Below are 25,295 nucleotides of genomic sequence, written 5' to 3'. Positions count from 1 at the left end.
CGAAGGAGGGGGGGGAGGGGGGGGAAGGGAAACAACGAAGAAATGAATGGATTAAGCTTCATAAATGCATAACAAAATGTCTGTTTCCGATAACCGAAAGTCATTAAATTAACTTCTACAAATATAATATTCGATCAAATATGGATTCAGCAATGTTGCTGACTATGGAGTAAGGGAAACCGAAGAAGAAGGAGGTGATCTATCACCGAGATGAGAATCGTGCTCGGGTTCCGGGACACCTCGATGGGTGACAAGTGCTTGCCCAACTGCGCATGCACTTCGGCCATGCCAGTTGTGGATTCCCACATTATTACTTATTAAGCGAGAGCATGATAAATGTCTTTTGGAAACGACGAGTCCTCCATTCAGTGAAACTGCACACCTTGTTGACTCATTTTGCTATTAAACCGACGCAGAATTTGAAAAGATGAAAAAAGCATACATCAACTGTCATCAATTAAAAAATCCCCGCCGTAATGACTAAATGCTTGGAATAACTATTCCTTCAATTTTTGAAAGTCGTCGTGGTTTTCTAGCGTACACACAGCCTCTACCGTGCGTCGAATAGCGCGCGGTCAACTCTCCAGTTGTTCATAGCACGCCATTCGACGCTCGGAGAGCCTGTGTGATGGCTAAATGGTTTTCAAAAATTGTTAGATTTTGCCTTTTTGAATCTCAATCGCCATAAAACGTCCTCATTTCTTACCGGTTTCTTGTCCTTAAGCGAGTTTACAAACTCCCTGTAGTCAATGAGTCCGTCCCTTTCAAATTTACTGGCGACAATTTCCATCTCCCATCTCTCAGTAGGGAAACCTAGCAAAATAAGACCAAACATATTAGTCGCTGAATATAGAATCTAACCGTTGCGCCTTAAAAAACATGACCAAGGGTTGCGTCGTCCAAGGTTACACTTACTACTCTGGCACCAGAGCCCATTGCTTATCTTATTTGCCTGGATAGCGGGTCTAAACTGAAGGATTGTTTGATGTACTGCATCTTCCAAGACGCACCATGCCAGATAGTTCGTGTAAACTCATACGTCGGCTTGTGATAGTCTTTAAACTAGATGAACTAACAGATGCGACCAAACCGAATTATGTATCTCTTGTAAATGTAAAGTTGTTATGCTATACTGATTCGTATAGTCGGGTTACGTGTTTCTACTGAGACAAAAGGTCTATTATAAGACCTTTGGTACGTCTTTCGCACAACACTCTATACCAACTGCCATTTCTGCTGGAGGAAACCAAACACTCGCTAGATCACAGAATAAGCACATCGAAATAAACCAGTGCTTTTACTTAGCTTACAAGTATTAGGAAACCCCGTTACAGGGGCTGAAACACAGCATGAGCTTACTTGTGTTGAGTATTCCGGTGATAAATTGTTCACGGGTAAGTTTACCATCTCGGTCATGATCCATGCGCCGAAAGATATCGAGAACGCGTGACTTGCTGTCACGCAACCACTTGTTAAACTGTCCAAAAAAATAATAATAATAAGAAAAAGCTAACACTTTTCTCTCTAAAGAGAAGAGTACAGCCCTCACGATTCACCAACCACATGACAAATTTTCAATAGCATGATAAACGCCCTACAAACAGCAATGTGATGAGCCCTAAAAACCCCCAAGGTAGAAACTAAAATGCTTTTCACTTCTCATTAAGGACTTCCCTCTGACAACAAGCGATTTAACTCGGTCTTAGGTTTTTTCTAAATGCACATTTTCATGCCTTATGCTTAGAACGGTACCAAATATATATTTTAAGAGAAGAGCTGCCCATATAAAATGTCACGGCACTGCTTCAAGACGAGAGGTTTGGAAGACCGCCTCCCCTTTTTTTCTTAAGTTGAAACCACTTCTATCCTTGTATAAACGCATTCTATGATTATTTTTTGGTTCTCTGATTTGAAGAAATCTTTCAACGTTTAAAAATTAACACCGATACAAATAATTGAGAGCTGACGTTAGTACGACTGCGCGTAGAATCTTTGTTTTCCTGCGCAAAATTTCATGAATGACTCATAAAACTTCCGATTACCGATAGCAAAGGTATCAGTTAGTGCTCCACTTTGATCAAAAAATCAAAGAAATTGTGACGGAGACGCAAGTTGTGTTTAGCCATAATGGATTGACTGTTTGTCATTTGTATCTAAAACTTACCCTGTTCTTCCACTCGATGAAGTCAAACTTAGCTGAAGCACGCCTCTGTGAAGCACAAAATGCAAAAGTATTTACATCAAGGGAAGATTAACACAATTGCCAAAAATGAAAGATTCCAAAAAGGGAAATTGGACGTAGTAACGATATCAGTTTTGCAGTCAGGATTCAAATGAATCTTGAACGAGGCTTGAACTCTAAGCTATCTTGCTGATGCTGTTCACCGAAACAAATTTCTAGACTCATCCGTACATTTCTAATCTTGCGCCCAATTACTGCCATTCCACTTTTTGCATTCCTGGCGCTGCTTGCTCGAAGCATGTATAGTGCTAACCAGCGTTAAATACCATGGAAACCTATTGGTCTTGAAACCTTTTAACCAACGGTTAGCCCAAACTGGGCTTCGAGCAACCGGCCCCCAGTCGACAACACCAGTAGCGTTTCAAAAGATGTAGCGAAAGAATGAACTCTTTACTTACAATGGCGATTCTCTCCAGCTTCTCCTGCAGTCGTCGAAGCCTTTCCATAGAAAGGAGCCACAAATGCTGCCATCGCTTTGACAAATGCAACAAAGCTGGATGATTCTTATCGAGCGATGTAGAACCAGACCGCGTGAAAGACGATCCTGGGCTTGTTAACTTTTCACGTGATCGCTCGCGTGTGAAAGACGAAGCAGGGCTGGCGAGTTTTGGGATTTTACTCCCACGTCTTCCTTGTTTGTGCTCTGGAGTAGGCTGCGGTGTTACGGGTGCTGGGGCAGCGGCAGGCGCTACCGAACTGCGCCGTTTGACGGATTTGGTGAGTCGATCGTAAGTAGGCTGTTTCTTCGCCATCTCCTCTTGAAAGCCCTTGTGGTCATCAAGTAGCTTCATGACTTCTTCATAATCATCGTCCGGTATGGGCTCGTCTTCCTTCTCAATGAGGACTCCTTCCTTTACATCGATCCATTGTAAAAGTTCTTCCATCATGTTTTGTTCCTCGGACAGCTTGGCTTGTTCCTCCTCAAGTCGGGTCAGCCTCTGAACTGACCATTTACGAACCTTAAAAGAAAGTCGATCCACGTTAACTTTGACCGTATCACCACTTTTAATTATCAACCTGCAAGTGAGCTCACATTTGCGCCCCAAATTATTCGTCGAAAAATTGACCCCTATTCATAAGCAAACATTTTCTTATATTTTGGTAGAATAACATGGTCACAGATTACGCGAGTGAAGCTCAGAAACTCAGTGCCACAAGTCACAAAGTTTTCTGTCCATGAAAAGAAAACCAAACATGCATATGTCCAGTTTTATTAACAATCGAGGTCCTAACCAAATAACAAAGTCAGTATTAAAACATTTGTATGATCATGTATTTTTCTTAACTGCAACATGTTCCCACAGAAGGTGTTCCCACAGAAGGGAAGATCATTATGTCATTGTCTTGTACACCAAAAATGTTTCCTTTTCTTTAAATTTGGTGTGTGTTTCTGAGAAGCCCCTAACCTTTTAGGGAATGACTTCATGTGTACCTTAAGAAAGGAACACGTAGCAAGGAATGGAACTTTGTAATTTTTGTAAAAACACTTTAAAAGATTTTTTTCCAGGTCAAAAAGCTTTCGGAATTTCCGGCGATTTACTAATGGCTAAGGTTACTGGGAAATTCCAGCGTCGATTAGAACCGCAATCCTTGTAAAATCTACAAGGGCGGCATTAGAGGCACTTAAGGACGTTCGCGCCCAAAACGTTCCCACGTACAGATTTTTTTAAAACTTGCTACGCAGAAAGGTAATGACCTACTTTTGCCAAAAAGGCAAAAAAAATGGGGGGTCACCGTGTTCGTTTTCGAGATCATAAGGTGCATTTTTAGAAGATTGCGTTACTTTAAGACGATCTTAGCTTACAACTGTCAGAAATAAAAAAACTACATTAGTGAAATTTAGATCAGGTAAACGTACTCAGTTCAACATAACTAATATAACTAAATTAACCTTTGCAGCTGATGTCTTTTTCTGAGGTGAAATAGACCTTGAAAAACGATACATATTAGTCGAAGAAAGAAAACTTCGGTCGCACGAGAGCATAAAAGGCCAAATATTTGTAACTTCTCACGTACAGATTTTTTTTGTTTTTTGTTAAAATGGACAAAATCAAGAAAGGAAGTGATCTACGGAAAGAAAAATGGGGGTCACCGAGCATTCAAGAGAGTAAAATCGCTGCGAAGTTCTCAAAGCGATTGTTTATTCGCACTGTCAAGCCATTGCGTGACATTTCCGAGAAGACCTGGGTCCAAAGCTATCCCATGATGCCACATACTTTCACGTTCTATTCCAGTGTGGTCTGCGATGCATGACGTGTGCGTGACATGCGCGAAAAAATGCGCAGTAGCAATGGGCGCGAACGTCCTTAAGATCAATTATTAAAGCGGATCTCGATTACCAAGGTATGCGACCATTTTATACTCCTTACCTCCTCCCAGCGCTTCTTTAGTCTCGCAATCCACTGTTGTATGATTGCCAGTGCGCTTGGATGACAGAACCGTGCAATCACTTGTCCCTTCTTGGTTGCTGACTGGACATTGACTTCCTCTGCCATAAGCTCCTCATGGAAAGCCTACAGAGAGAGTGAGGAAAAATTACATTATATCCAATAAAGAGAAGCCAAATACGGGCTCCACTAACTTGAATTAGAGGGTTAAGAGTACTCTCACAATAACAAACATGATTCAACCATCTGTATCCTTGAAGTAGGTTTAAGAGCAAGACATGGCCTCAAACAAGTAAGTCGTACGATAAGTGCAATTCGCAGTTGCGTTCCAGAAGCCACAAGAGACAGCGCGTCACCCAAGCAAAAATCAACGGAGAAAACGTTCCAATGCACGCAAAGTTGACCATTCGTGGGGTTGTAGCACTGATATACACCGTTTAAGCCAAAGCACTTGCTCTAGAATGGTTACTTTTTATAAAATGCTTGTTTTTCTTCACTTTTCTTAAGAATGAAGTAAGCCTCCCTTCATGTAATTTTCATGAACTTTGAGGGAACAAGTGGTGTGTGACGCGCTTTCACTAATGGCTTGTTTACGTTTCGTAACAAAATCTATACCTACCATTTTAAACTTAAGATAAAAGGACAGAGGGATTTCACACAGCTCATCTCTGTGTACGTCATCATGACCACATTACCTTGTGTTCCTTTAATTGTTCACCAATTTCCTCCAGATCATCCGAAATGGGTCCCAGGCCCCTAAGTGTGTCCTCCGAGTCTTTCAGTATGCGAAGCTCAGTCTTGACGGCCGAATCGAATTCGTTCGCTAAGACTAAGGCATTGTCAAGCCTAAAAAGATACAAGGCAGTGATTAGTTATGCACAACAAAAAAACTGAACAGTATCGTCTGGCACAATGTAATGCATCGACTGGTCACGATTTGGACTACCTTCTAGTGACATCATATGTTTTCAGATTTTGTCGTTGTTACAGGGGCACACACACCCGCTGGCCACCTTATTTAGGATTTTCTATGTAAACGTAGTTTCCGACTGCTTTATGTTTAGTATGCCACGCTTCATTGCTCGATTTACTTACCTGTCTTGCTTAGTGGCAGCTAAGGAGTTAATTGCTTCCCAGCGCACGCGCAAATCTTCTAATTTCTCCTCTAATTTTTGCGGATCCTCGACTCTGTTTTCTTTGATCATTCCCCTGCCTGCATTCATCACAGAATCATAGTTTGCTTGGCGGCGACCAAGTTCACGCTGGAATGTCTAAATAACAGAAACAAAAGATAGTTGAGATATTCAAGGACTACTAGCAGAACGCAGGCCTGCACTCGCTCGAAATTAAAAAAAAAAAAGAAAGAATTTCAATCTTTTATTACAAGTTGTCCCCATACCTTGTGATTGTCAATAAGGATCTGAACTGTCTCGAGGTCACCCATAACTGCCGTCTCTGTTGAGAGACTGGGTTCCACTGCACCAAGCCAGTCGAGCAGTGACTGCAAAGCATCTTGAAACATGCCAGTGAAGAGAAGGGCATCTTCCAGTTTTTGTTGTCTGAGAGAGAAAAGCATGACCAGTGAGAATAGCAACACTACTTTATTGCTTTACCACAAATGCAATTAATGATGGGTGAAGGAATAAACTACACATTGGTTTTTCTCAGGAAGGAAAAGCAAGTTTCAGAAATCAGCGCCAGCCAACGTATTTTCTTAACAGCTCATGTCGAGTGCAATTTCACGGTAATTGGTTTGAGCCCCTTTAAGGTTGGATATATTTTCAGGAACTTCTTGGCAACTGCTTTAGTTCTATGATTCTAGCATCAAAAACTCGTCGCGAAGAAGACACTGTATCATTAAAGAGCGCCAACCTCTCAACTGACAAAGCACAAATAGCATCCCATCTTGTTTTGAGATCAGCGATTTTGCATTCGATCGCGATGGCATCATCTTGTGGGCTCTTATCCATCAGCACTTTACCCGTTTTGGTAGTACCGTCCATCCATGTCTGATTGGCACCAAGCATCGACTGGAACTCCTAGCAAGAATGCAAAATGTACTACTTTAGGAGTGTCGAAAAAAGGGAAAGGTCAGTTAGGAATTTTATTCAAGGACGCTAACGTTTTTCAAGCGCTTTTCAAGTTAGATAATGAAAGGGACAACTCGAAAAAGCAATTTGATTTCTTGGAGACTATGAAGTCGCTTACCATTCAAATGACTTGATAGAATGATAGAAACGTACACTTATACATTAAGCCACTTTTAAAATTTAACATTTCGTGCACTAATTTTATGACAAAAAAAGAAACATGTGAAACAACGCTGATTGAAACTTAATCGCGACTGGCTATCGATTCTTAGCAGAGCTTATCTGTAGACAATTTCTATCACTATATTTAAGTTCCATTTGTCGTCTGGTAACTCGCACAACTTCTTGAAGCAGATTTTAAGGAATGATTTAATCCATTCTTAACCTGTGAAACCAAGATGACTGATGTCCTTACAAAAAGTAGTCACCTCCGGACTACCTGGTAGGACAGAAATGGGGTTTGGAGAAATTCTAAGCAACGGACACGCCAAAAATGTGGGGGAGAGGTGATGAAGGTGGACATTCACCAACGACTTACAGTGACATAAAAAAATAAATAAACTGTTGGTGAACAAGTGGATCGAGTGGTCCGGGTTCGGGGCCTGGCAGGGGACATTGTGTTGTGTTCTTGGGCAAGACACTTTACTCTCACGGTGCCTCTCTCCACCCAGGTGTATAAATGAGTACCGGCGTAATGCTGGGGGTAACCCTGCGATGGACTAGCATCCCATTCAGGGGGGAGTACAAATACTCCTAGTCGCTTCATGCTACAGAAACCGGAGATAAGCGCCGGCCTGATGAGCCTTCTGGCTCGTAAGCGGAGACTTTACTTTACTTTTGAACAAGTGGCAAACCTTGTGCTTCTTGAGTTGCGTTCTTAGATGAGCGGGATCTACACCTATGGGTTCCTCATTTTTCAAGTTCTGTTCAGCTTCGTCAAGCATCTTAAGCAAGTCCTCCGCTCCCTTGAAGAATTTCAGGGAAAGTTTGTAGTTTTCATCAAGGTCTTTCTTCCTGACGGAGGACAGACCGAGAAGCTCTTTCCAGCGCCCCTCCAATTCACCGACAGTGAGCTCGATGTACACCACATCGTCTTGTAAACAGACGTCAGTAATCTTGTAGGACAAGTACTTGAGCTGCTTGAAGGGTTCGCGATGAGAATCGATATCCTCCTTTAGGTCCTATAAAAACCAAACAAGCAAATTATTACTTTGTATTCAGACAACAACAAACAATATTTTGTCAAAACATACATCGATTCAGAATCGATAATTCAATTCTGCTGTTGCCATCTCCGATCGCACTGGCGTCTTTTTAACGGTCTTCTGATAAATACTTGCACATGTATACGTCACTATACAACGAAGTACCGTTTAAGGTAATGTGGCATACAACAGGACCTCTGTGTACACAAAACCCCTTTTTATACAATAAAACGAAAACGTGGCATATGAAAATTGATTACCCACTCGCTGTTAACTTTAAGAGTTATTTTAACCTTACCCTAAAAACCAGAATGTCTTTGTTTCAATAGAGGTCAAAGAATTATGTAATAGCTTTGTTACCAAGACCCAAATGAGTCCAAACAAGCCATTTTTCGTCATTTGTGGCTGGGCGGAGAGGAAGGAAATGCTGGTTTTAACACTTGAAAACGCAAAAACTGTAAGACGGATAGCTCTAACTGCCAAAATTAATATGGGTTTTCAGTATGTAATACATAATAGCGTAAATCCTACTAAGACTGAAGTGTTAACCGAAAGGGAGTGGAACTATCGTGATACCGTCCTTCTAATATCCATATTCACGCCTGTGTAAAATCTTCTTTCAGGGAACAAGACTTCTCACCTTGTATTCTTGACGTTGTTTTTCTAGGACATCAAGAACAGAACTGACGTGATCCAAGGATACTATTTGATCATGCACCTGGGTGAGCCACGAATTCATATCGGTCAGCTGTCTTTCCAACTCCTCTGCATTCTTCAGTGCATCCTCGAGTTTTTCACCTTCCTCTTGTGACTTCAACGCCACTTGTTCCCAGGCTTCGTTCAACTCATCAAGCTGTCTTTGAAGGGACGCAGCTGTGGTTGGATCACTGTTACTTATCATGACTTGTAAGGAGTTAGTGGTTTGTTGATAAGTTTCTTTTCGTTTCTCTAGCACGTCTAAAAAGTCCTGTTGAAACGAAAGACCAACGAGACTCTGATTTATACAACTACATTATTGCACAAAGGTATAGCATTACATTTTATCTACGGATATCAGCACGCTGCTTCATTGAAACACGGGGATTTTGAACCTGTTACAGTTCTAGCGTCCAATAAAAAGCTAATATACCGTGTCAAATAATTAACTAAGAGTCAAATCAAAACACAAAACTGTAAAATAAAACAACATAGGTACGGTGACAAATTAGATAATTCACTAAAAAAATTATTTCCTAATTTGTCTAATAAAAGCATTATTAATGGAGGGCAGAGCGCATTCCATCCGTCGGACTGTTGCAAGGCTTGGTTGCTTGGACTCTGTAGAGTGAACTCTCAGTATGTTTAATCTTTTAGTTGCTCTAAGATTCCTTGTGTTGACTCATTCGTTCAATAATTCACCGATGTATTTATGTGCTAGATTGTTTAACGCTTTGAAAGCAGAGATGCAGACATCTTGTTTTCTCCTCTTTGCCAAGACTGGCGCATGAATCTTCTTCAATAGCTTGTAATATGTTGAAGTTTTATCGTCTTTCGTTCACCTTTTCAAGTTGTCCTTAATTTCGTTTCCCACAATGTTGCCATACTTGTGAGCAATACATGAAGTGCGGTAAGATCTGTGAAAGTGCGGTACATATATTTCGTGCTTGTTGAAAGTATCTTTTCATTCGAATTAGAACACCCAGTTGCTTGCTACCTTTTTTTACAGATCTTGGTTACTCGATTGTTAAATTTCAGCTGATGATCCACTTTAACCCGAGTACGATTAAATTTTGTGCAATTGGATGCTCTTGATATGATCAGTCGCGATTTTAAGTTCAGGGTCATTCCCTGTTCTATTTGCTTTGGCCACCAACATGGTTTTAAACGGAAAGATGACTCGATCTGCTTAAAACTAAGCAAGGATTTGTTTTTTCTCATGACACTAAATTTACTCGGCAATGGCCTTGAGCGAATTTGAAAAATGAAGAGCAAAGTAATTACTCGAACAATTAACACAATAGAATACAACGGGATAACCACTGTGCAGTGAAAACAATTTCATGAAACTTACTCCAAGCGTGAGAACATGCGCGCGTCAGGTCGCGATCAAGTTTGCTTTCTTAAGGATTAAATCATTGGTCAATCAAGAGACGTCAAAGTAATTGGCAATATACTTCCCACACTTCATTGAAAACCCATCTAAGGAATGGCAGTTTAGAAATGACTAAATTCCAAGCCACGGAAACTTACAGAACGTTTACAGAACGACTAAAACGAACCTTATGCTTGGCTAGCTGATTACGTGCGCTTTCAGGTCGGCCTCCGATTGGTCGTCTGGTGCACATGAAGTCACGTGCTTCACTAAGCCAGGTCCTGAGCTCTTTCATCTGATCCATGACCTCATGAGACGCGCTGAGCGCGGCAGCGAGCTCAGCTTCTAGGCGCGCCGCCTTGTTTACTACCTCCTTCCAGCCATCCTGTAGCTCAGTGACTTTGGTCTGCAGGGTGCCGCTGTCAAACTTGCTCTCGCCGTTCTCCATCAGCAAAGATGTAGCAGCCCGTGAAACGGACTCAACAGACGGTTCGTGCGCAAGAATGTCATTGTGTAAAATCTAAAAAATGCGAACCACATTTATAAGCAAAAGTTTCAATCACCTCCTGAATCATGCATTCTTCCATTAATATGAGAAAAGTTAAAAGTGAAGATGACGACGATGGTGATGAGGAAGAATAGGAGGGGAAAGAGGGAGAGAATCATAATAAGGAAGCTCAGACACCTGAAGCACACTTTTTAAAAGGCCGTGCTCTTGAAAGTCTCTTTGGTGAAAATCTTTTTTGGTAATAGAAAACGAAACATTTGAACACTAGAATGAAGAAACGATTACCTTATGCTTGGCTTTCTCCACTTCAATGAATTTAACATCTCCCTGTACATTCCTGGCCAGCTGTTCGTCCAAAGTGGCATTGGTCTGTTTAAGCCAAACCAGAAGCTCTTCCAAGGCCAGCTGAAACTGACCAAGCCGTATAAGAGCACCTTCAATTGTCTGCTGTCTCTCCGCTGAGTGTAAACACAAGTCATCCCATCTACTGTTAACGTCTTCTAGTTGTGCTATGATGAGATCTGAGTCTTCTGGCCGACACTGATCGCTCAGCATTGTACCCTTCTGGTTAACGGCTGTCACATCGTTTTGCAGTGGAATCAGCTCTTTATGGAAGGCCTGGAAAAAAGGAAAAAGGAGTTACGCCTGACAGGAATGTAGAGTAACAGTTTTGCTAAAAAATTACTTCTTTATCTCCTAGCTCTAGCGTGGCAGGTGGCTTCACTTCGTGTTTGGATAACCGATTAACGTGTGTGGACTACACCTTGATTTATCAGTTGGTAAAAGTAGGTTAACAATTTGGACGCATATCGAGCGTTTTCTCTAACGTGACCAGCAGCCATATTGGATTACTGAAAAAAAAAAAAAAGTCTTTGCATAAAAATAGAGTTCAATTTCCGGAGGATTGGTTTGGTACACCATCATGGCCGCCATTCCTTTGTTTTGGAACAACAACATGGCCGCTGTCAGGTCATGTGAAAACACTCTATTGGACTTTGATTACCTGGGACATCCAGAGGCTTGCATCGCTGGTAAGAGATTAGGATCATAAACGAATGAAGGGGTTTGTTTCTAAGGAAACTGTAGTGCTGCAAGGGTGGAAAGTGAAACCCAAACTTTGCTTTCATTTGACGAGTTGATGATAGTAAATTAACCACCGTAAAAGAGATTTGTGGGATGACGTTTCGAGCTGGTTAGTACTTCGTAAGAGCGAATTTAGTTTGATAAAAGCAAGCTTTCGTAGTCGTGATAATAATCTCGTTCTGAGAACTAGAATATTAACATGAATGGCAATCTAGGTAACTCAGCCGTGAGTCCCTATCAGCACGAAAGCCAGGCACTAGTCACTACTGAAACGACAATTCTTTCTGCCACAACGCAAAATCACTCTGTTCGAGTCCTGCGCACAAGGGATCATGACGAACAAGCAAATAAAACAACCTCTGACCACAAACGACCGCTGCCAATTCTTGCTGTTACCTCGCAGTCAACTGCAACTGTATTTAAAATCCTTTCTAGCAGCGCCGGCCTTAAATTGTGTTGCCAACCTGCGCAAAAGAGCTTAGTCGAGTTGTTACGAGAAAAAAGTACCAAAATACCTTTTGTTCGTATAGTTGATCTTTGACAATATCAAGCTCAGTTCCTACTGGTGGCTGTTCGGCCAGCTTCTGTTCCAAGTCAGTCAAAGCAGCAAGCAGTGAGTCGTGGGTTTTGTGGTACTGAGAAGCCGTTTCCTTAACGTCACACATTTCTGTTTCGCGTTTCTTCCACGACTTCTCAATATCCGCCCACTGTTTGCTAACTCGTTGGAGTTCTGTCTGCACCAAAAGTTTGTCGCTCGAGCTACAATGAGCCACCAACACAGGGCTGGCTTCACATAGCAGGTTGACAGCTTCGCTATGCGCATCCAGCTCGGAGCGAAGTTCCTAAAATAAGCACATAACAAGCTAATCAGTCAGGTATGAGTTGAATTTACAGGCAACGATAAACTGCAACTGTTAACCTAAACACGACATCAGGAGGAAGGTCATCGACAAAGTCTTTTTTCAAAAAGTTCTCAGTACAGTTAAATCGAAGCCTTAAAGCTGTTTCAAACTGAAAACCGTTCATAAGGCAAGAGTGGGGGAAGACTGCCGGATCTACAACCAAGGTCTACTGTCTATCGATATACTGTTTACATAAACGAAATGTAGAAGGAAGTGTAAATAGCCGTAGGACCGATTAATATTTCAGAAGACCGCCCGACCACAGAACACCTCTCACAGAAGAAACACCACTACAGCTGGGGCAACGCGCACTACTCGTTTCTATTTATTACTGACGAACTACAGCATTGAAAATGTTTACGTCCTAGACATCAAAAGCAACCGTCAGAGAGGTATCTCTCTCTGCTCTGACGAAAAAAAAAAAAAAGGAAAAAAAAAATTGAAGACACCAAACGTCCGGTTGCTGTGCATGATATCTGGTAAGACAACTTTGTCATTGCTTTAGCCCAGGTTTTGACCCTCTGTGTAAGGTGTCGTGGTTTGTTCTGACAATCTCCCGCATAATAGTCTGATGCTCTTGCCACTGACCTAATCAGGTATACACCTTACTCCAAAACGGCCGCCATTTTAGTATTCTTTTGTTTCCATGCAAATTGGCCCTTATGTTCTCGTTCAAGGGTAAATATTCTTTTTACAGTGACTATAAAAATTCTCGTGCGCTCATTGGCTAATTTTTATTGTCAATAAGAGGACAGACACATAAATTTATAATTTATGCGATAATGACGCGATATATTGCTCGCGTCAGATTGAAGTTTCTCGCATTTTGATGTCAATTTTTCATGCGTCTGTCCTTTTATTGTTCATGACTTTCGTCATAACATTGTCAAAGTAGTCTGCGGATCCACGAGGCGATACAGCTACTTTGACAATGTTATGACGCAATTCATGATCAACAACAGGAAAGACGTATGAAAAACGGCCAATTTGCATGGAAACAAAAGAATACTAAAATGGCGGCCATTTTGGAATAAGGTGTATACGCATCTCTTATTCCAGCCAACTTGTGAAGAAATATTCTGACCTGATGATCTTGCATTTGTTCTTCTAACACATCCAATTCAGCGGCTGGAGGATCCTCGGAGTCAAGGTGTTCTTGTACCTCCTTAAGAATTTGCTTGATTTCGTCCAAACCTGTCCAAAATTTGTCCCCGGCATCGAGCGCCATTTCAAGTGCTTTGAGCCGCTCGTCGTAGAGGTTTTGTGTGTCAGCTGCGAGGGTGTTCACTTTACTCATTTTGTCTTTCATGAGTAACGATGTTTTGGACTCCGGGTTAGACTGTACAACGGCTGTTACTAACGGTCTCAATTCTTCCACTTGCACCTTTTCAGGGTCGAAATCACTCTGAAGGCCCTGGAAAAGAAAGGATCACTTGAAGATCAACTTCCCTTAAAAGTGAGTCAGCAAAGGAAATTACACAAGCAAAGGCCAGTTTCTAAGAACTTAAAGAACGAGCAAGCAAGGTTGAAAGAAGTGTGATAACAAACGTTTTTTTAAGGATTGGTTGGGGGCTCATTACGGCTGTAAACAACGCCAAAAATAGAGGAATCTATTTGTTAATTATAAAATAAAGAATTAAGAGTTTTTGGTCACGATGTCAACTATGCGTCTGTCCTCTAATAGATCATAGGTAAGAACCAATCAAAATGCGTGAATTATACAATACAATACAATACAATACATACTTAATTGACCACTCCCCATAGGGGCTTTTCAGAGCCAATCTGAAACAATCAACGAAACAACAGAACACAACAACAACAACTGTTAAGAATCCCAACTGGCTGGAGGCAAACCAGTTGGCTATTTACAAGTGCAGCTGGGAAGTTGAACCAGGGAATACCAGGATCAAATTCAGCGAGTGGTCAGAGCGGGTCTTGAACCCGGGATCTCCGGATCTCAAGGCAAGCGCCGTAACCACTGGGCCACACTGCCTCCTTAAAATTTATTCATTTCTCGCTAGTGCGTATGAGACTTGTGTCGCCATACAGTCTACCATGATCACTTCAAAGTCGTAATGCTGACCCACACTTCAACTGTTTCTTATTCGTATGACTGTTGGATTATGGTAATATAAAATACGATAGACAGACAAATGAACAAGCCGTACCTTCATTTCATCGATCTGCTCGCTGATTTTATCGGGTCTAACACTGACGGGTTGAAGATTTCCAAAATCCTCTTTTCTTTTTTCCAGCAGAGTCAACAGCTCCTCCAGTCTGTTCTGTAATTCTTCTTCCTGTGCTAAGGTTATGCCGATCTTTATTCCTCGCTCATCGGTCTGCTGCCGAAGTAGTTCATAACGCTCCACACAGATTGTTACTTTCTCTTCAACTGAGGAAGATCCTTTCCCAGGACCACTCAACTTAACGAGGTCACTTCCAGTCTCCTCCAAGTTGCCAATTAAAACCTTGAGCGCGGTAATTCCTTCCTGGATAGACTGAAAGAAACAAGAAATTGACATTTATTTAGCTCGTTATGGAAAGTCCGGGCTTCTTATTGGGTGGCTTGGACTGGCTACACCTTGGGGACTTTAAAGAACTTGAATTTCAACGGTCGTTGATAAGCGGCTATGGAGTAATTTTCCATTTATTGCACATTTTTTTAAAATATGTATGTTTCCTTAAGTTACACCTCTAAATCACTGCATTCGCAATTCGCAGACCGAGAGAAAAGTCGAATATTTATAAAGAAACTGCGTGGTATAAATTAATACATTATTAATAAAATTAATAAAATATTAAACACTGCGACAAAAAAACAACAACAACAACAACAACAACAAGGCAGGATAAATAATTTGCAAGGACAAATCATTGCTACTTTTTCAAGAAAGAGTATTGCTGATTCCAAAATATCATGTTTACTTGTCTACGACAAGGAAGGCTGTCTTAAATTGTAACCACGTTCAAGCTTACTTTTATCCTCTCTTGCTGAAGCTCAGCGACCGATTCTTCATCCAACTTCCTGAAGTTCTCTTCACAGCGATCCAACCAGGTGACGACCTCCTTGTGAATATCTCTAAACTGCTGTGACAGCAACAGGGCTTCCACAAGAGTCCCCTGTCTGGTTGATGTTCGACTGTTTACATCTTGATAACGAGTCTTGATGCTGTTAAGATCATCTGTCACGGCTTTTTGTTCTTCGTCTTTCAAGGCAGGTAGCAAAGCTTCTCCGTCCTCACATAGAGACACCACTGGTTTCTCGTGAGCCACCACGTCTGCGTTCAGAGTCTGCGAACAAATTGACAGTCGCGTGTTGATGCTATTGAATCCTCGAAACATTTACCTTTTACTGTTATCGTTAAAAAGAACTGTCACGGTATTTTCTAAATCAAAGGCCTCTTTGGAAATGCATCAGATTTGTCCTTCATAACGGGGGAAAATCAAAAATATGCAAGCTAAAAACGTTTGCTCGTTATGGAGACAAGGCAACTCACCGCCTGAGAACCAAGCTGTGCTTTCACTTTCTCTGGCTCCACCCCCACAGGATCCATATTATCCAGGTTCCTTTCAGTGGCTGCCAGCCATGCTTTAAGCTCATTTGCGTCGCGCTGGAAGTTATCCATTCGCGTTTGAGCCGAAAACAACTTCTTGGCGAGCTGATCTACGTCTCCGAGTAAAGATTTCCATTTGTCGTCAAGCTCGTTCAGGGCTACATCGAGGTTTGGCTTTTCATCTTCCACGACATATTTCTTGAGACGATCACCCTTATCTTTGCACGAAGGAATATCAGGCTCTTTGGCTTCAACGGCTTGCTGAATATCCTAAAAATAACCAAACGAAAATGAAATCTGATTCAGTGAGTAAAATGCCAAAGTATCAGCTCCACAAATGGAAACGAGTACCCAAAACAATATTGTGACGTGATATTTGATAGTTACTGAAAAGTGATCCCAGCAATATGTTAAGGCGAAGTGATAATGTAATTAAAAAAAAAAAAGGCCATTAACATCAATGATATGATTTCTAACCTTGAGCAATTCCTGCTGTACATTCTCGCCTTCACCTTTCGCTGCTTCCAGTTTACCGGCAGTTTCCTCACACCATGCCATCAACTGGTCTTTTGCATCAAAGAAATCCTTTGACAGTTTAGCTGCATCGTCGGCTTTCTTCTTCTTCTCCTTAGCTTGGTCACGCAACTTGTTGTAACGCTGCAACAGTTTTTCAGTTTTGTCACGAACCAACTCTTTGTCTTCGTCAGTACAGTGTGACATAACTTGTTCTCCAGCATGGGTTGCTTCCGTCACTGGCGATTCTAGCCTTTCGATTTCCTGACACAATTCCTACCAAGAAACAATGAAAATTCAAATCAATGACCAGCATGTTTTCCTCGTGACTGTCCAGCCGAAATTTTTGTTGAGCAGAAAATTGAACTTTTCCTGTTTCATTGCTTTTCAGTCATTTGCTTTGTCACAATACAACCATGTAATAAAGAGAACAAGTTTGCAAGATAGCTGAAATGGCGCCGAGAAAACCTAAACGAACCCACGGAGCTTCCATGATATTACAAAGTAAAGTCAAAAGATTTGAGTATTTGTGTAAAGAAAATGCAGAAGCTCATAACCTTAAAACGTTTCATTCTGGTTCAGAGCTGGGGTTTTTTTAAGTTAAAATTTCCTTATTCGGATGTAACGTAGCTCGTGCATTTTCCCGCGCGTAGAGCTTCGATCTCATTTTGCTTCATATTTGGGCATAAAAATGGCGTCTTAAAATTCCCAGCTTAGTTCCAAGGAAAAGAGTTGCACGTTACACGCTTCAAGGTCAAGTGCTTCTGTTATAACATAATCATCCGTTTCAACAATAGCGTATTTTAAGTTTCTTCAAACAGAGCAACAGATTTAGTGTGCGAGATATCCAAACCAAAAGCGTCGAATGCAGAGTGAGAGAAACTTCACTTAATGACAAAACAAAAAGTGTCAAAATTTAGATTAATTTCTTGTCGACTAACGGTTTACATTCTAAAGCTATTTGGAATCGTTTAATAACTCATACTTCAAGAATCAACAATGCGTATTGATTCCTCGCACCTGCAGCTTATTGGCTTCCTCCTGGATGTGTTCTGGAGGAGCTTTCTGGCCGAGTTGCAGTGCCTGCAGTTCTTCGTTGGCAGCGGCTATCTTTTTATTAGCATCAGTAAGCAGACCTCCAAACTTAACAGCTGTTTCCATGGCAATATTCAATGCGCTGTTCCTTGTGTTGACCATATCATTCAGTTCCTGCCACTGAGATGTCACACTGGCCAGTCCCTCTTCAATAGGCCCCTTGGTCTCTTCGTCAGCTGCTTTCAGAACTTCTTCACCAGTTTCCTGTAAGGACTTCACAGCGGGAGCTCTGTCGGCAATCATCCGAGTAAACAACTGCAAAGTATTAAAGTTGTCATCAGAATGTTATCTTCAACTTTCGTCAATCATATACGGTCAAACACTAAGTTACTGCCCGATAGGTTTCCATGAGAAATGTGCAAAGAAATTTAGTTTTAAGGATCAAATAACAAAAAAAATAAATTGACTATACCATAAGCGAACAAGGACTAATTCTACACTAAAGAGTTCTGAATGAAAAGGGAGAGTCTTTAAAATTCGATTCAAGATTGAATTTCGGTACATCATGAACAAATGTAACGCATCATTTCGTTGTTGAAAACCTTTATGATGAAACTAACATGAAACCAGTTGAAAGCTTGGGGAGGGCTTGGTAAGGTGGTAATGGAATTACGTTGGGCTAATCAATTGAAGCTGAATTTCCATGCGTGTTTAAAAGGGAAAAAACCCCTTTTCTCAGGTATGCATCGTGACTCAAAATGGAAGTTTTGTGCTTCAAAAGAAGGCACACAAATAACTGTTACCTTTTGCTCTTGCATCTGAGCCTTCATGACATTGGGGTCAGTGGCAGCAATGGGTCCTTGATTCTCTATTAACTCACGTGTCTCAGCCAACCAGTCCAGGAGAGATTGCAGGGCATCACGGAACTTGCCACAGGCAAGCAAAGCATTTTCCAGTTTGGTCTGCCTGTTACCTAGTTCTTGATTGGCCGCCAGGACTCTCTGGTTGAGTTCGATAATGGCACGGTCAATATCACTTGTGTCAGCGTCAGGGAAGTCGAGGGCCATTTTGGCTTTCTTGTCGTTTAGATCTGCGAGCTGCTCCTGAACACCATCGATTTCCTTTTGTAATTCCTGTTTAAAAGATGACTAAAATTCACAAACTTCGTCCATGATTACACGTATAAGTGTAACTCTTATAGTACCCCTAACATCAAACAAATTTTCCTTGCCGAGATAAATCCCTCCGCATGTACCAAACATTCGTTCCATTTGAGCTACGGGCGATGTGGTGAGGCGCATGGGTCCCTGGAGAGGGTAAGGGGGGGGGGGGGGGTGGGGGGGATACCCATGCCTCTCACTAGATCGGCCGGGTGACAAACGATTGGCAATTTTTTTCATGTATGAATTGCACCACTGGTGCAGCCTGCTAGAAGCGACATTGAATACATTTACCGTAAAAATATGTTTTGTCGTGCTGAAGTAATATGCGACATAATAAATAACTAAATAAATAAATAAATAAATAAACAAGCTGGGGGCACTTAAAAGCAATTTAACACGGGCTACCAGCAGCGAGGTTTTCTACCAAAAAAATCACAATGAAAATCAATTCCCACGCAGGATCTGTTTAGGAAACCAACATGGACCCCGTGAATGAATGCCTGTGAGAAGGCTGTCTTTCGCTTTCTTCCCTTGATGGGACCTCTACAAACAAGGCTTTTAACCACCTCCCTTTTAAAGTGGTACTACGACCAAAAAAACAATTATTTTTTTTCTTTGGATTTCAAAACTATGTTAATTAAACACTAACTGACCCAAGTTTTAAGTTCTGATTTTAAAAAGACATCTTGAAAGAGCTGGGTCGAGGAGAAAATGACGTCAAAGACTCACTAGTTTAAGAATGCAATGCGTGTGTACGCGGCCGAATTAATATGCAGCACGGGAGTTTCGGGCTTTCAGACTTTTAAACCCGTGTTTTGCATATGTAATAAATTGCGTTTACACGCTGAAATTTTAAGCTAGTGAGTAAATGACGTCATTTTCTCTAGATCCAACCTTCTGAGGTCCAATCGGCCAGTTTTGAACGTGAGTAAAGGCGGACCGTGAAATCCAAAACTTACACTCAAAATAAACAGCCTTTGGATAAAACTCAAAGCTCAAAATTTTGCCAGTTAGGTGCTAAGCAAACACGCTTTCAAAATCTGAAGAAAAAAAGGAAATGATTTTTTGATCATAGTACCACTTTAATTAATCGTCAATAACTATTCATTGACCAATCATATTATTTCGCTTACTACTAAAAGGGACTGCGAAAGAAATTAAATCGATTTCCTTAACGACCCATTGAAATTGACTTTTGTTCCTGTCAACAGACCTGAATATCCTCTAATTGTTGGTTGATGGTGTCCACATCATCTCCAATCGGTGCAAGCTCTTTGATTTTGTCTTCAATTGCAGTCATGTTCTGGTCTGCTTTACCCAATGTTTTTTGCAGCTCCTCCACTTGATTCAGTGCCTTCTCGATTTCTGCCTCCTGATTTGATGCGGCATCGTTAACATTCTGCCAGTTTTTATCTGTATCTGACATCTGCTGTACCATTGCGGAATCCAGACCCAGGCCAGCGCTGATAAGATCTTGAGCTTGCTTGTTCACCGTGTCAAATTCTGGCCTCAGATTTGCGACACTTGCTTTCAGCAACTGGAGAGAATTCACAGAAGATTATTACAATGAGGTCTTACTCTATGAAGTTAGCCTGTTGCAACATTTATCAACCAAAAAAAAAATTTATGAACCAAAAATAGTCTACACCTCGCTCTTCTTACATTCATGGAGTTGAGATGTACTTAATTAGCCGTTCTCTGGGACAACCAATAAGCAAATGCGGTTCTTTAAGCTCCGTTCAAGTTCGTTGAGTTGACACACGGCAAAATGCGAAAGTCCTATCAACGTTTGTCAGAAACTAGAAGTGTAAAATATATTTCAATTACACATATAGGCCAATCAAACGCTGCCTTCGCTCCAGAATTTCAGGCTTTAACAAATTCATGACGTCACAGCCGGGTTCTTGCTTGTTGTACGAGGGACGTTAAAATTTATCCGTGAGCGACAAAACAATGGTTTTTCTACAAGCACCACGCTACCACGCTACATGCTACGTAGCGTACCTGTGCCCTAGCCAATTGCTCTCCAAGTTTCCCGACATCCATCACCATTAGTTTATTCTCCTCAAGCTTGGACTCAGTTTCCTTAAACCGTTCGTCAAGCGTTTCCTCTTGTTCCCAATACTTTTCCAGATGAGCTAGCAATTGCTTGTTCTTGTTTATGGCGCCAGTGAGCTTATCTTGCACGGCATCCCAGTGATCTTGCAACGCCTTGTTTTCTGCTTCGACCGAGGTCGTATCAGCCTGAAAAGGAACGTAACTCATTATGCTTTGAAATTATTAGTTTTATTTTTATTAGAAGTCCATGACCCGTAAGTCCCGATCTACGATGGAATGCGTCGCAACCATTTGCGGCATTAGAGACCTTTAGCACTGAAGTTTTCGGGATATACCGCAAACCGCGGTTTGCGGTTAATCGTTTGCCGTTAGAGGTTAGCTCGATTTTGAGCCTTAGCCTTTAGCAAGCCGTTCCTGTTATGCACATCGGCGCCGCCATCTTAGATTTTTCATTGTTACAACTGCTCTCAAATCAAACAGCTCAGATTCTCCCAAAACTTATATTTGATCTTCAAAATTGTTCCCATTTGATAGCAAACATATGTAACAACATGACTGATATGGTCCAACGGGAGGTCTGATTGATCTCAACGGTGTCTTGAAGTTGAAACCGCAGACTGCAAACGTGACGGAAAGCACAAGATCAAGTGATTTCCCGAGGTTCACGGTATTGCCCGAAAAAAAGGTGGCTAAAGGTCGCTATTGTCTATTTTGGGGGTGCAGGGATGGCGCAGTAGTGAGAGCACTCGCCTCCCACCAATGTTGCTCGGGTTGGATTCCCAGACTTGACGTCATATGTAGGTTGAGTTTGTTGATTCTCTTTTCTGCACCGAGAGGTTTTCTCCGGGTACTCCGGTTTCCCCTCTCCTCAAAAACCAACATTTGACTTGATGTTAGGGTTAGTTGTTAATTGTTAATTTCAGTTTACAGTGTCCCCAATTAGTGCCCCAGCGCTAGAACGACTAGCGACACCCTTTTCTAAAAACAACTGCTAGATTTGAGTGAGAAAAAAAAACATGGCGGAATTGCGTGCCGGAACCAGAATTTTTCATAGTGCGTTAACTTCGTTGCGGACCAATCAGACGCGATATGGTGTCGGCTGTTAATCGGTGAGACCTGTAGTCTAAATTAAGAAAAGCAACTTCATTCATTTAACTCAATGAAAGGGAAGGATACCAAAGGTTATCCCTATCGAGGGTATCCGCCCGCAGCCAGAATTAATTGACTGAGAGTCGATTTTGATGAGGGAGGAAAACCGGAGTATCCGGAGAAAACCCTTAGCGTCAGATTGAGATCGACTGAAATCAGCCCACATATAACCCGAGGCCAGGGTTGAACCCGGTGCTCACAGAGATGGGAGGCGCGGTTCATAACCGCTAAACCACCCTGACTTCCCGGTATTAAGATAATACCGTAAACTGACGGGTCAAGGGCAAACAAGAGAGATCGATAATTCTTGGTCATGGACTTCAGTTTCAATCTACAGTTTGCCCAGAGCGGCGAGTGCGCTCCATAGCAGAGCTCCTCTCGTGTGTGTGCGTGGAAATAGTTTTAGAGGTCAATCAGTAAATGCTGTGTCACACCTGTGGATTTTTGTCCTGCACACTTTGGCCCATCTCCAGCGTGGACTGTACTTCTGGTTTCAACTCCTCCAATTGCTCCTTAAGGGCCACCAGTTCTTCAATGTGTTTCTTCATCACCTCTACATCCGACACAGGAGTTTTTCCATCATCAACCTTAGCTTCTACCTCCGCTATCTTATTATGACTACCCTTTGCGGCTTGTTTGTATTCATGCAACTGGTCTTTCAAAGCTTCAATGTCAGCATGTTTGCTTTGCAGTTTGCTGTTGAGCTCGTCCCATCGCTTGTCGATATTTTGAATATCATCCTCCACGGAACTCACTTCCTCAACGCAAACTTTAGATATCCCCTCTGCAGTGTTGTCCAGACTGGTGTGTGCGTCTGCGTGGTTCGCCACGTCTTCCTGTAGCTCCTGTTGAGTCCACAAACACAATTGAGTTGCAAGGACTTTGCAAGTTGCTCATTACAAAGAATTTGAGATAACTTTATCTTAAATTCGCTTTAAAGCATAATAAACCAAACGAAAAGCACTAAGACCAAGACAGCACTACTGAAGTTAAGCCCGGATTCAATTCTATTTAGGGGCCAGACTGTTTACAGTTCTTTCGAAGTGACGATGTAACAAAAACTAAATTAAAGAGGTATGGGAGATTTATAAAATACAAAGCCCATTATTTGAACTTAGCATGAGGAAGCAAATTTTGAAGCTTTTGAACACTTTGGTGGCCTATGTCGAAATTAAGTCACAGCAGTATAACTTGAACAAGGTGATACGTTCAGTACCTCAATAACAAGAAATCATGTTACCTCTACATGCTGTTTGCTCGATTCAAGAACTTCATCATCACACTTGAGCTGGATAGCGTCTATTCTCCTTTCAGCTTCGTCCAACCATGGCACAAAGTGACAGCGAGTCTCGAAATATTCGCTAGTCAGTGTGACTGCTTCATCCAACCTGGTGGTACGAGAATCTGATGCTGCATTCAGCTCATTCCATCGCTCGTTCATGTTGTCAAGTTTCTCCTGCAAGTTATCTTTATCAGCTGGCAACTGACTAGATTCTTTCAGCTCTTCACCAGCGGCCTGAAGAGCGACGTATGCAGGTTCCTTGTCCTTGATCTCCCGGTGGGCGGGCTGAGAATTGAAACATTGATCAATAAGTAAACTCGAAAGGAAATGAAGGAAAGCTCCTGAAAGATCTTCGATCTTACCAAAGCTAATTAGCAATTGTTATCAAAGAAGACAGGAAAAAGAGGGGTAAAAAGGCGTTTCACGCCAGAATCTCCACGATACTTATTTGACTCTCTTGCTCACGCCGTTACAGCTCGCACTTGCGCATAAGTGCCCAGCTTTAACGCTAACGATAAGTCCCAGTGAGGAACTATTGGAAAACGAATTCTTTCCAAAAGTACAAAAAATCTAGGTACAAAAAGGAGTGCACTAACTTTGTAACTTTCATTCTGCTCTTCAACAGTTGATTGATCAGCTGATATGGGTCTTAATTTTGCCAACGTTCTCTCCGTTTTGGTGAGCCAGCGAAGGAAATCATCGAAACCACTTTCAAACTGTCCGCTCTGGGATATCGCAGCTCGAAGCTTGTCCTTTCGATCTTCAATCTTGATCGCAAGTCGATTGATCTCAACGTCAGCATTGGATAAACGACTTTGAAGTTCCGCAGCGGAAACTGGGTCATCGCTGGCAGCAATCAGATCCTCTGCTAGCGTCGTGCTTTCCTTTAAATTACCCTTTTGTTTTCCAAGGTCATCTTCAAGTCCCTGATAAATAAATAAATAAATCAATAAATAAATAAATAAATAAGCAATGGTTTCCTACGATTGTTCACTAACATTCAGAAATGAAGATATGAGGAAAGAAACATATTTGAACTGCGAAAAGAGGCACATTAAGATTTCTTTTAATCATAGCAGGTATAAAGGTTACTTCAGCAGTAATGGAAGCAAGGCCGTGAACGGAATTTAAGCCCATAACCTCTGCGATAAGGGTTCAGTGCTCTAGCAATTGTGCTATTCAGCCAACTGGGGGCTGTTGGTCTTGAGAGTTCGAAATTAACCCGTAGAAGAAAAAGATATGAGAACACTGTATATGATAGACACACACGTTAATAACCTGCATAATTTCGATGATCAAAAATCTTGAAATTAAAAGTTAATAATAATCATACCGAATTTTAATAAAAGAGGAGTCCCTTTGAGTCTAGGCGACAACTTTCTATCACAGCAACGCAGAAAGCGGGAAGTTTAGAGTTGTTTCGAAGATAGGGTTATTTTATACGCTCAAGCATACTTAAGTATTTTCTTTAAAGTTTGGTGGACACTTTGATTGTTGCGGTGCAATTGTTTTTTTCGTTTTTACAACAGACGCAGTTATAAAAATAAGGGAAACTGAATATAACTAAAATCAAATGCACGCAAATGTTACTCTCGTAACTGTCACTGCCTCGTTTCCTATGATCCATACTACTACAAAACGGGATCGCACAAACGCACTTACCTCCAACTGGTCGAGTTGTTTCTTGGCAACAGTAGGATCAGTGCTAATTGGTTCCCAGTTTTCTATGGAGGGAGCACTGTCAGCCTTCCAGGCCTCGATATCATCCAGTTTTTCCTGAATTTGGGTTCCCTGTTCGAGAGCCTTTTCCAACTTGTCCTGCTTTTCTTTAAGCTGTTCCAAAAGGTCAACATACTTTCTCTCAACAGCTCCTAGTTCTTGTTGTAGAAGTGACGGGTTACCCTGTGCAGACTGAATGGCGTCAACAGCTTGCTGGCCACAGTTCTTAGCGTTATTTAGATTTTCTTTGGCATCTTCCAGCTGTTTGATCATATCCTAGAAGAGGAATCAAAGAAATATAAATATATTTTTAACTGAAACTAAACTGAAA

General features: G+C 41.6%; 1 protein-coding gene across 4 annotated transcripts in view; it reads right to left on the bottom strand.

Annotated features, from left to right (window-relative positions):
- The window catches only part of LOC137977678 (nesprin-1-like), a 182,666-nt gene that overhangs the window by 3,842 nt on the left and 153,529 nt on the right, over positions 1–25,295 (bottom strand). For all 4 annotated transcript variants that reach the window (XM_068824974.1, XM_068824977.1, XM_068824976.1 and 1 more), the window contains 27 exons: positions 24,908–25,240; positions 23,842–24,171; positions 23,204–23,530; positions 22,398–22,808; positions 20,761–21,000; positions 19,970–20,293; positions 18,397–18,726; positions 17,579–17,908; positions 16,523–16,834; positions 15,989–16,315; positions 15,468–15,782; positions 14,660–14,989; positions 13,573–13,902; positions 12,102–12,428; positions 10,789–11,121; positions 10,183–10,515; positions 8,565–8,891; positions 7,574–7,900; positions 6,502–6,668; positions 6,029–6,188; positions 5,725–5,900; positions 5,325–5,475; positions 4,612–4,755; positions 2,641–3,201; positions 2,165–2,209; positions 1,360–1,477; positions 707–813 (listed from right to left, as the gene is read on the bottom strand). In XM_068824974.1, the coding sequence (XP_068681075.1) occupies positions 707–813; positions 1,360–1,477; positions 2,165–2,209; positions 2,641–3,201; positions 4,612–4,755; positions 5,325–5,475; positions 5,725–5,900; positions 6,029–6,188; positions 6,502–6,668; positions 7,574–7,900; positions 8,565–8,891; positions 10,183–10,515; positions 10,789–11,121; positions 12,102–12,428; positions 13,573–13,902; positions 14,660–14,989; positions 15,468–15,782; positions 15,989–16,315; positions 16,523–16,834; positions 17,579–17,908; positions 18,397–18,726; positions 19,970–20,293; positions 20,761–21,000; positions 22,398–22,808; positions 23,204–23,530; positions 23,842–24,171; positions 24,908–25,240 (7,515 nt within the window). The remainder of the gene's footprint in view (positions 1–706; positions 814–1,359; positions 1,478–2,164; positions 2,210–2,640; positions 3,202–4,611; positions 4,756–5,324; positions 5,476–5,724; positions 5,901–6,028; positions 6,189–6,501; positions 6,669–7,573; positions 7,901–8,564; positions 8,892–10,182; positions 10,516–10,788; positions 11,122–12,101; positions 12,429–13,572; positions 13,903–14,659; positions 14,990–15,467; positions 15,783–15,988; positions 16,316–16,522; positions 16,835–17,578; positions 17,909–18,396; positions 18,727–19,969; positions 20,294–20,760; positions 21,001–22,397; positions 22,809–23,203; positions 23,531–23,841; positions 24,172–24,907; positions 25,241–25,295) is intronic.

Source organism: Montipora foliosa, chromosome 11, assembly GCF_036669935.1.
Source record: "Montipora foliosa isolate CH-2021 chromosome 11, ASM3666993v2, whole genome shotgun sequence".
NCBI lineage: Eukaryota > Metazoa > Cnidaria > Anthozoa > Scleractinia > Acroporidae > Montipora > Montipora foliosa.
This window is presented reverse-complemented; position numbering and strand designations above follow the sequence as displayed.